The sequence below is a fragment of the Eutrema salsugineum genome, unplaced genomic scaffold (genome assembly GCF_000478725.1).
Source record: "Eutrema salsugineum unplaced genomic scaffold, Eutsalg1_0 scaffold_1, whole genome shotgun sequence".
Classification (NCBI taxonomy): Eukaryota; Viridiplantae; Streptophyta; class Magnoliopsida; order Brassicales; family Brassicaceae; genus Eutrema; species Eutrema salsugineum.
The window spans coordinates 447,686-457,766 of NW_006256909.1; the positions used below are offsets into that span (position 1 = coordinate 447,686).

General features: G+C 37.3%; 2 protein-coding genes and 1 long non-coding RNA gene across 7 annotated transcripts; 2 read left to right on the forward strand and 1 right to left on the reverse strand.

Moving 5' to 3' along the window:
- The first annotated feature begins 1,019 nt into the window (after nucleotides 1–1,019).
- LOC18029035 (ubiquitin carboxyl-terminal hydrolase 27) lies at nucleotides 1,020–3,373 on the forward strand. Of its 4 annotated transcripts, none has more exons than XR_002896850.1 (9): nucleotides 1,020–1,273; nucleotides 1,385–1,511; nucleotides 1,618–1,718; nucleotides 1,804–2,043; nucleotides 2,144–2,215; nucleotides 2,324–2,452; nucleotides 2,553–2,686; nucleotides 2,761–2,823; nucleotides 2,902–3,281. XR_002896850.1 is itself a non-coding variant. In XM_006411677.2 (9 exons), exons 1-9 carry the CDS (start codon nucleotides 1,028–1,030, stop codon nucleotides 3,259–3,261), a joined length of 1,476 nt encoding a protein of 491 aa, XP_006411740.1. In that variant the 5' UTR covers nucleotides 1,020–1,027; the 3' UTR covers nucleotides 3,262–3,373. The 4 variants fall into 4 exon arrangements, 1 of the variants encoding a protein (XP_006411740.1); XR_002896851.1 differs by having other exon boundaries at nucleotides 2,144–2,229; nucleotides 2,549–2,686; nucleotides 2,902–3,142; XM_006411677.2 differs by having other exon boundaries at nucleotides 2,549–2,686; nucleotides 2,902–3,373.
- Nucleotides 3,374–3,534: 161 nt separating this feature from the next.
- Nucleotides 3,535–5,905, forward strand: LOC112082398. Its single transcript, XR_002897070.1, has 7 exons — nucleotides 3,535–4,034; nucleotides 4,138–4,258; nucleotides 4,421–4,485; nucleotides 4,729–4,905; nucleotides 4,989–5,074; nucleotides 5,488–5,578; nucleotides 5,669–5,905. It is a non-coding gene; the product is annotated as an uncharacterized LOC112082398 (long non-coding RNA).
- On the reverse strand, nucleotides 5,416–9,091 carry LOC18029036. 2 transcript variants are annotated; one of them, XM_006411678.2, is made up of 9 exons: nucleotides 8,977–9,090; nucleotides 8,139–8,257; nucleotides 7,738–7,949; nucleotides 7,422–7,654; nucleotides 7,101–7,347; nucleotides 6,443–7,003; nucleotides 6,210–6,326; nucleotides 5,954–6,084; nucleotides 5,416–5,808 (listed from the first exon to the last, which is right to left on the reverse strand). In XM_006411678.2, exons 2-8 carry the CDS (start codon nucleotides 8,254–8,256, stop codon nucleotides 5,977–5,979), a joined length of 1,596 nt encoding a protein of 531 aa, XP_006411741.1. In that variant the 5' UTR covers nucleotide 8,257; nucleotides 8,977–9,090; the 3' UTR covers nucleotides 5,416–5,808; nucleotides 5,954–5,976. The 2 variants fall into 2 exon arrangements, with proteins under 2 accessions (XP_006411741.1, XP_024005848.1); XM_024150080.1 differs by having other exon boundaries at nucleotides 5,709–5,825; nucleotides 8,977–9,091.
- Between the last annotated feature and the right edge of the window lie 990 nt (nucleotides 9,092–10,081).

Below are 10,081 nucleotides of genomic sequence, written 5' to 3' on the forward strand. Positions count from 1 at the left end.
TTCTTCTTTGTTATTTGAAAAAACTTGAATCAGACGGGCCCATGTCGGAGACAAGACAAACAACTCATGCTTAGTCATTTAATGAGCTAAAGCAAAACGGCTACAAGAAAGTGGTCCTGCATTTTACTGATCCTGTGCTGACTGTTGGAGACAAAACAACTTCCTCTCCACGCTTAGTACTCTGTTGTTGTTGCTCTTCTTCATTTGTCTTGATCTTCAGTACTATATTTCAACAATAAACATTAAGGCTTGTTTCTCAAAACATTCGCAGATGCCGCCTAAAGCTTTCGCCTTTCGCCGGGCTTGAGAGCTAATGCAGTTCTTATCCTTCCTTGGATCACTGAGATCTTTATTTGATTTTATTCTTGTTTATGTTTCTATATTGAATTTTGCAGGTATTTCTGGGTGTTAACTTCCATTGAGTCGCGGACAAATTTCATTTGTAGTTTCTTAACTATTTGTAGTAGACACTATTGTCGTTTGAATGTTTTATTGTGATGATAGTTGAAAGATGAGTTCTTGTACATTACGAGTTGGTACGTTGATAATAAATAACATCGAAGTCTCTTCAAATTTCTCAGCTGAAAACATTTAATTACACTTGCGTTGAGAATGAATATCGTCGAAGTACGCTTGAATTCTCACAGCTGAAAACAATCTAATTACACGAATAATTATAAACATTAATCCGTCTTTAATTTCTCACTTCCTTGTGTTAGTTGAAACGAACCTTCTTATATCGCCGAATCAAACGCCAGATAATTGAATTAATCAATAGTACAGTTAATTTTTATATAAGATACATGACAAAATATTAAGTTATTTGGACAAGAACTGGTAATTATACTATTATTCAAAATGATAAATCTATCTAAGAAATTTTCAGACAAAAATTGATTCATAATTTAATTCAAACAAGATGTGTAAACGAACCTTCCAAACGACTTGGAGGGTTTATGGGTTTCTCAACTTCTCAAGCGAAGATAGATAGATACAGCGAAGCAATTTGTACTCGGACATTTTGACTATGGTTTCCTGTAGAGGTTCCGCCGATACGAAGGCGATTATCTCTTTTCTTACGGAAAGATTTAGGGCTTCGAATTGGGTGTCGCACTTGTCTGTCGCTAGTCTACTTGGAGTAGCTGGTTTCGTTTTTGCCCTGAAAAACGGTAGTTTCCGCAACCTCAATCTCCTCGACGCCGGTGCTGATGCTTTTCTCGTACCTGGCTTGCAAAATCTCGGGAATAATTGTTTCCTCAACGTGATCCTTCAGGTTATGCTTTGTATAGCCCCTTTTGAACTGTATTTGTGATTTTTCTGGAATCTTTGAGCTTGCTTTTAATCTTTCTGTTGCACATTTCGTTTGTGAAAATTTGATTTTTAGGCTCTCGCGAGCTGCAAAGATTTTCGGAATTTTCTTCAATGGGTTATAGAGGATACGAGAGAAACGGTAGCGGGAGAACTGGATGAACATCTTCCCCTTACTTTTGCTTTGTCTACTTTATTACAAGGTAAACTTAGGAACTTCCTCATTTGTCTCTGTATCTTGAGTCGAAAATGGTGTGATAATGACACTTAGTTAGGCTTAATCTTTTGTCGATCAATTGTTACTGACAGAGCTCTGCACTGTTGGAAGAAGACCATCTGTATCTAGCCCTCGTAAAGTTATGTTGACATTGACCCAATATGTCAGAAACTTCAATTTGACAAGCCAACAGGTTAAATTTCAATTTCAATTAGACCGACGCAGACTTGAGTTAAAATCATTGTGGTCTACGAGCTAATGATCTTGTTGAAACATAGGATGCAGCAGAAGCCCTGCTTCATCTAATTACTTCTTTGCAAGAAGAGATTGTAGTCTGTTATCGCCCCACCAAAAGTAGTAATCTATCGGAGATAATGTTTTCTCGTAACTTGAGAATGGTTGCGCCTAGTGAAGGCCTCCATGGTTTGATGGAGCTCAAGACATGGCATAAACATTTACGTGGACCATTCAATGGGATTCTTGGCAGTACGTTGATGTGTCGAATTTGTTCGTCTCAGGTAATTAGGCTTTACATTTCTCAATCTCAACAGTAAATCCGCTCTTAAAATTTGTTAAATACCTTTTCTCAATTGATATTTTTCTTGTTATCATTTGCAGATTTCGTTGGAGTTTCAGTTCTTTCATACTTTGCCTCTTTCTCCTTTACTCCATAGTGGTAGTTCCAACATTGTACGTTACGGAAGGTTCATTCTCTCATTGCTTCGTTTTTTTTTACTTTTGTGAATATAAAACTTCTCCAGAAAAGCATTTCATTTTGGGTTCTTGCGATGCTCTTAGATGTTGGGGTGCACTTTGGAGAATTGTTTGAAGAAGTTTCTTGAAGCCGAGAAAGTCGAAAACTACTTCTGCCAAAGATGCTGGCATGGTGCTGCACTGAAGTATTTATCTGTGATAAGAGCAGCTCAGGTAGCTAACTCTCATCTTTAATCGTTATATAACCTTTTTTGCACATGCTTCACGACTCTTATCTGCTCCGTCTTTACTTAAAATGGTTTTGATCAGACAGATATCGAAAAGGTCAGGAGCTGTGGCAGAGACGACGAATGCGACTGTAAAGCATCTCTTCATCTTGAAAGAATGCCATGGTCAAATAGCTACTCCCATATATTGAAGCAATTAATCATCGCACGATTCCCAAAGGTATTTACTTACTTATCGAAAGTTTCCATCTCATAGAAGTCCCATTTGACCTTCTGTAGCTAAATTTTCAACAGCTTCTATGCATTCAAGTGCAACGTGCTTCTTTAAACATGTTTGGAGAATCGGTCAAACTATCGGTAGAGACTCTTTCCTCTCTACATTTCATATCCAGAGTTCTAGTTATTATCCGTTCTAATCTCAGTTTATTACTATAGGGACATGTCGCATTCCCGCTTGTCCTGGACCTCTCGTTATTCACACCGTCGTCAATAGGATTTAACATAGAAAACACTCAGATGACGTCACAGTACCAACAATCAGAAGCATCAAGAGACCACGGCATGTATAGACTTGTTACGGTGGTGGAACATTTTGGTAGAACCGGAAGCGGACATTATACTGTTTATAGAAGTGTGAGAGTTGCATCACAAGAGGAAGAGGAAGAAAATTGTGATGATGACCGTTGTGAGGATTTGAACTGGTTTAGTATATCTGATTCACAAGTGTGTGGAGTTTCAGAGAGTGATGTTCTTGGTGCTGAAGCTAGCTTGCTCTTCTATGAGAAGCTTTATTAAAGAAAAATAAATAAAACCACAGTTTGAATATTCATTGGTTTATTATTGATTCTTGTGTGAACTTGACTGAGTAGAAGATGACCGGGAGTGAAAGGTTTTATGAATCCTCTGTAGCCAAACACTCGTTTAATAAAAACAATCAAACGCTCCTCTAGTTCCCGAATTGTGCTGTCAGTGAATCCAAACAGTCCTTTAGCATCCCCAAAATAATATACGCGCTCGTAAGAATAATCTCCAGCCCAAATTCAAACTTAAAGTCTCTTCTCTCTCTCAGTCTCTCTGATGAACGATTCGATCCTGATCTTCGACGGGAGGATCTGGCTTACCGCAGAAGCAATCGCCAGATCTGATATCTGCATTTGGTTTATCTATACGATTCTGATGTCGGAGACCGGTATCACAGAAAGCAACCACCGGGATCTTCAATCGTCGCTGAGATGCCTTTGCTCCGATGATGTCTCCGTCTTCAAATGTTCCATTGGTTTCGTTGATACGAAAAGTTTTCTGGTTAGTTGAACCTTCCGTATCTGTAATTTATCGAACAATATATCTAGGTTTGGTTCGTTTTGTGACGGATTTAATGGAATTCTTTCATTTGATGAAATCAATGTCGAGATGCCAGTAGTGTGTTCTACTGCTGAAATGTTGGTATTCCTGGTGCGCTTCTACAGTTTTGTGTACTCGTTTCACTGTGTCTGTACTAATTCGCTTTTCTTTTGCGAGACTGCGACGAATCGCTTTAGTCAACATTTACGGAGTTGATTTTTGACTTCGTGAGTTTCAGATCTGATGGTTCTTTTGATTCTGTTTGAAATTGTGAAATTGTTTACTCGAATTCACTTGTCTCTCTACGTTTCTTTTGGAAAATCTTACCAGGAAAATGGCTTAAATTACTGAACTCGAGTCTGAAAACTTGAGAGAAACTTAAACTGATTCTGATTTTGGGGTCGCAGACTGTGGGTTGGACTCTTGACCCAAACTTGTATATCCGGAATAGGTAACTGTGCACTGTATCTTAGAAATCTCTAAGCCAATTGTTTTCATACGGTATGCAAAATGCAGTGGTGAATAAATAGCTTCTACCAGAAAAACTTTTTAAAAGCAAAATGATGAACTCCAATTGGCAGTATCCTGTCTAAGTGGTTGCAATTTCTTTCAGATAAGAAAACCTATTGGATGCATGGAGTCAGTTTCCAATATTCGCTGTCAGACAATGCTATCAAGGTACTCATCCTATATTCTCCGTCTTTGAAAATAGATTAACAATCTATCTGATATGTGATTGCTGAAAACCTATCTTCCGTGATGAGGATATTCTTGGATTCGCATAGAATGTCACTTGATTATGTAGTTCATAGTATACTGAATTGTTTATTGCTTATGTTTGGAGCATGGTCTAATGAATAATTCTAAGATGGTGGTAATGTATGATACAAATTCTTATTGTTTGCTTCCATTCTGTCCAAGGGAAATGAGGCAAAAATTTGCCATGGGGGAAAGAAGTTGAAAATGGGGAAAAGGAAAATGGGAAACTTAGCACTTGATGGAGTTGATTCCTTGAAGTGCCAAGATCCATGGTATACTTTGAAGATGAAGAATCTAATAATCATATGTTGCATGTCTCAACACGACGTTCGTGCTGAGGTAATTTTGCCTCCTTCAAACAGATTTAGTGTATATCAAGGACTTTAAAATTTAATCACTCATTAATGTTAAGAATACATTAGTGTTAGTCAGAGGTTGAGGACCTTGAGGTAGCTGAAAGTTTGACGTCGGTTTAAACAAGAACTCTTGACCATCTTGCCAATTTCAGGTACTCTTGAACATTTTTCTTTTCTTCCTCAGCTTTGGATTTTTTTTTTTTTTTCTTTCTTGAACTACATTTGAGTTCGTGTGCATTGTTAAGTGTGAAAAATATCTTCACAGTAACATGCATATGAAACCGTCCTTTCATATCCACGCAGTTAGCATCAGTGTTACGGATTTTAATGATCTAACATCATAAAAGTGGATGGCATAGACCCTGTGTCAGGTTTCAAAAACATTCTCGTTTTTGGGTTTTTATTTTAGAAATCACTTAATATCAAATATAGTACACTTCGATACAATGGTCTTCAATTGGTGATAAATTAGTAATTTAGTATATCAGATCCCATTTAATTTCAATCATGCCGAACCAAATCAGCTATCCCCCTACTTCAGTATCTTAAATAAATCTATATACAGCAACCCAGTTGACTAAGCGAGTGGTAAGCAGTCCAGTAATCATCACTAATCTGTTGTACAGAAACTCATGTCTGGATTGAAGTTTTTACAGGTAAGAAGTATTATAGACAAAGTTTTTGTTGCAAGTTTAAAGTTTCAGCGTCCTTTAATGAACAAAGCTCTCGCATACTGTATTTTGCAGAGCAAAAGAGTTGCTTCCTGAGAGATTTGAAGACTGATGGTGGTGAAGCAGGTCAAAGAACATGTAATCACACTGCTTTGAGAAGTCAATTTGAGGGAAAGTACGACCTTATCCTCTTAATTCTGATTAATCTTCAGGTCCTATGAAACAAACATTCCTGTAAGAATGAGTTTGTGTGATATGTATGATATGTAACAAATGTTACTAGAAATGAAACCTGAAAAAATGGTTCCAGATTTTTTTAGAGCTGTTATCTTTCGGGATTTATTGATTTATTTGACGTACCTGTGACTTTTCTCTTGTAAAGGCTATTCCGGCAAATCTTTTAACACAGCACCGAAACTTACACTGTCTCCATTAGTAAACTTTCGAGACGACGAAGATAAACCAAAATCAAATGGTCCCCGTGAATCAGCCTGCGTTTAAGGAAGCAGATATCAATTAATCGAAACCCAAACTGTAAATATAATTAGCTTGTTAGTTTCACTCGTGCAGATAGAATTTGAGGTTTCTATCATATATATACAGAAATCTCACTTACCCACTTGATTCCTGAAAATCCAAGGCTGGTGTCCTGATTAAACACTGTAGAACCAAACAACCCTTTTGCAGGTTTCGATTCATTTCTCTGTTGCTGCTGCTCAGCTTCCTCAGTTACCTGCCAAAATTCAAATCCCCGTAATCACGAGTCGCATGTTCTAAAACTAATCAGAAATGCATACTGAGTAACAAAATTAAAACACCGCATAACATGGGAAACGTTTATGGTTTAACCTGCTCAAGAACCTTCTGTGAGGTTGTAGTACGTTTTCGGAATGAAAATGCATGGCATGTGTCTTCTGCGTCGAGTATAGACGAATGTGAGAGCTCGGGAGGACATGGAGCTCGAGGCTGATCTGTTTGGTTCACCAGGAAAGCATCTAATGAATCAGAGATTAAGGGTAATGGCTGTTTTGAGATAGCTCTCCTTGTCTCCCATGTTTGGTTACCGTCACTAATCCTCCCCTCTCCTGGTGATGATGCTTCAGAGAGTAAGCCTCCAATGCTTACACTTGGCTGATCATTATTATGATTATTATGGGTTGATTCTTGTTTGAGGTTAACACCGCGTTTGTCTTGTAAAGATGCCTCGGAAAACAGACCTCCAATGCTTATGTTTGTAAGACTGTCGTCCCAGAGAGTCGCGTTTGCATTCACTGCGTTTGAATTTTTGGAACGATTCCCCAAGTTTCCCTTCAAAGATACTTCTGAAAGTAAGCCACCAATACTTAAGCTTGTCAAACCATCATCCCATGAAAAAATCGTTGGGCCAGATCCATCGTTTATCTTGTTCTCCTGGTTAAACAAAACTAGTCACGATTCCTAGTATACAGTGATGTACAAATCTGAGTCCAAAACAAAAGGAAAAACAGACTATTTTTTACTAACATACCGCTGACTCGACTTGTCCATCAGGTGGTGTGCTTTCAGAGGGAGGCAGGTCAGTCACTTGATTTGAAGAGGGCAGCATTGTAAATGGGTTACCTAAACCAAACGTCTGCTTTCCCGTAAAACTGGAACTCTCTGTTTTGTTACAAATGATGTTTTGAGGCTCTTCATTTGGAAAAGTAGTGATACCCGGAGTTGATGGAGATGGCGGTTCATCTGTTTTATTATAAGTCGCAGGGGACCATCCATACCTAAACGAAATAAAGACTCATAAGACGTGAATATGCTTAGAAAGTTGCTATGAAAAGTAAATATAGATGCAAACCTTAAGCGGAAAAGGGATGGAGCTCCAACAGCCACATAGACATCGCTTATAGTGATGTTGCTGTTAGCTGTCCATTTATGACCAGAAGCGAGTACCAATTTATCATAAGGGTACAACATGGGATCTCCCCGAGCAATCTCTGAGCTGCCCCACTTAGTGTGAATGTGTTGAAGCACTGAAGAAACCTTCTTCCGTGAGCTAAGAGTGAGTTCCAAATATGGGTGAAAGCCGCCCTTACAAAGTAGCAAAAATAAACAAGCTGAAAAATATTCACCAGAATGTATACTATGTCTTAAGGTCAGATCTTAGGCTTTACCTTTTCTAATCCTTCACGGGTATGAGCATCCAAAGGAAAAAGCTGCAACTTCATTTTTCCAGAAAGTCGAACCTCTTTGCCTAAATGGAGACCGAGGACAGGTACTTCTTGAGCTCCGTCTTTGGTACTTATCGACCTTCGTACTTGAGCAGATGGAGACTCTTCTGAACACTTAGAAGGGGACTTCTCCTCTCTTCTATTACTATGTTTTCCTAAATTATGACCAAAAAAAAGTCCAATTTACAATGCCAACAAATACTTTATAAGAACATAAAACGATTTTGTATCTGATTAGTGACAACAAATCCTTTGTAGACAGCTGACTGATTGTTGACAACAAATCCTTTATAAATAGTTGAGATCAAGTGAGAATAATTTTAAATGATTCGATAAGCTTTTACCAGATTCATGGAATTTCTTAGTAGTTGTTTTCATACACTTGTTGGCTCTGGTGAATTTTCCTCTCGTTTTGATCTCCTTTGAGGACTCCGTTGCAGTTTCAGTCCTCTTTCTAGCCATTCTGAAAAGAAAAAAAAAAAAAAAAAATCGGTAACAAAACTCAATAGTCAAATCTTCTTGTTCTCCATACTATTTAACAGGGATGCGTAACAAAACCTCCGATTATATAGATTCAAACCCTAGAAATCCAAATGCCTCTCAGATCTATATTCTTCCACAACCGAACGAAACTAAGTAACATGTTAAAATAAGCAGACATATCGATTCAGATTTGTTAAGCAACACATATTTACAGCCAAAATTTTATGTCGTTCAAAACACTCGGTAGAAATTTGAAACAAAACCTCCGATTATCCAGGATCCAAACCTAGAAAGTTCAAACACGTTTCAAATCGCGACTTATCCACTACCAAACGAAACTCAGAGATAATTATATACGAATTTGAGATAAACGAACACACCTATAATCAAACAACTAAGTTCTTCAGAAGAATTTATGAAGATTCAAAAACAAAACCTCCGACTCATACTTATCGGAACCCTAGAAATCAAAACAACCTTCCAAACCTCGATGATCCAACCGAACGAAAATCAAATCATTAACATGAAAAATCAATCAGACAGGATTGAATTCAAATCGGGACCAGAAATCACTATTAGATTTACAATCCATAGCAAAATCTTACGGTGACATCTCCAATCAGACAACAGATAAACGATCGGTGGAGAAAAGTCTAAATAAGCAAGCATCGCGAATTAGCACCATTAAGAACCACTAACCTCGTCTGTTATCGACTCTGAAACGCGAGAGAAAGGCTTACACGGATCTACCAGATGAAAATATTTCGAGAGGAGATCGACGAATCGGACGAAAATCTCCAGGAGCAGAGTGTGAAAAATAGTAAGGCGGGAATATTTTGGATGAAATTGTTAAGGAAATAAATGTCTCCCTCCATTGGCTTTTCCATATAGCTACCGTCGTTTTTCGAAACTTTTTCTCAGGGGTAATACCGACATTCAGCTGCGGTTGGTTTGTATGTGGGCTTAAACGCGTGGCCCATTAGTTATATCTAAGACCATTACTTTTTTGTCTTAGCACTCTAAGTCTTGCTGTCTTGATGATATTTTAAAAATAAAATTTTTAAATCATTTTCTCCGAAAGCTAAACTGTGGGATGGTAATAGTGGACCAAAATGCACAAATCAGTAGGATATAATCTTATAAAAGCTAAGTTAGTCAAAACCGATTAAGAATATTTATTTTATTTGACTACTTAGCTGCTTCAAACATATCAAGATTTGAATACAATTCTAAAAAACATCAGATTTGATAACCCTGTTACTTTGGTAGTATCAAACCGAAACTTGGTTATCCATAGCAGCATTTTCTAACAAAATACTTGCTTGCATCTTCTTATACTGCAAAATTTAAAGTAGACTGCTAGCTTCTAAACGATTTTCAAAATTATGATTAATAAATAAAATACTACATTTTTCTTGGCACATCAAAAGCTGCTTGACACTTTGACGTACTAAGAAGGGAAATAAAGGGTCAAACAAAAAAATTGAAAAAAAAAAGGAAGATATTGCTAAGCCGTAAATTATACTCTTTTCTGCCTTCTCCGTCAAATTGATTGTCAATGTCAATTCGACGTCATTTTCAAAAATAAAAACATATTCATACTATGGCTTTTGTTTTTTGTTGATATACGATCTATTTTATATGAAAGTTCCCTAAAAACGATTTATGCAATATGAATAAAATACACTTAGTTGCAAATTCAATTTAAGATTTCAATCCCATCATAGTGTCTTTTGCCGACCAATCATAGTCTAACAGTATGTCAAATTCAGTCTGGAAAAAAAAAAGTAAATGGACAGGACAG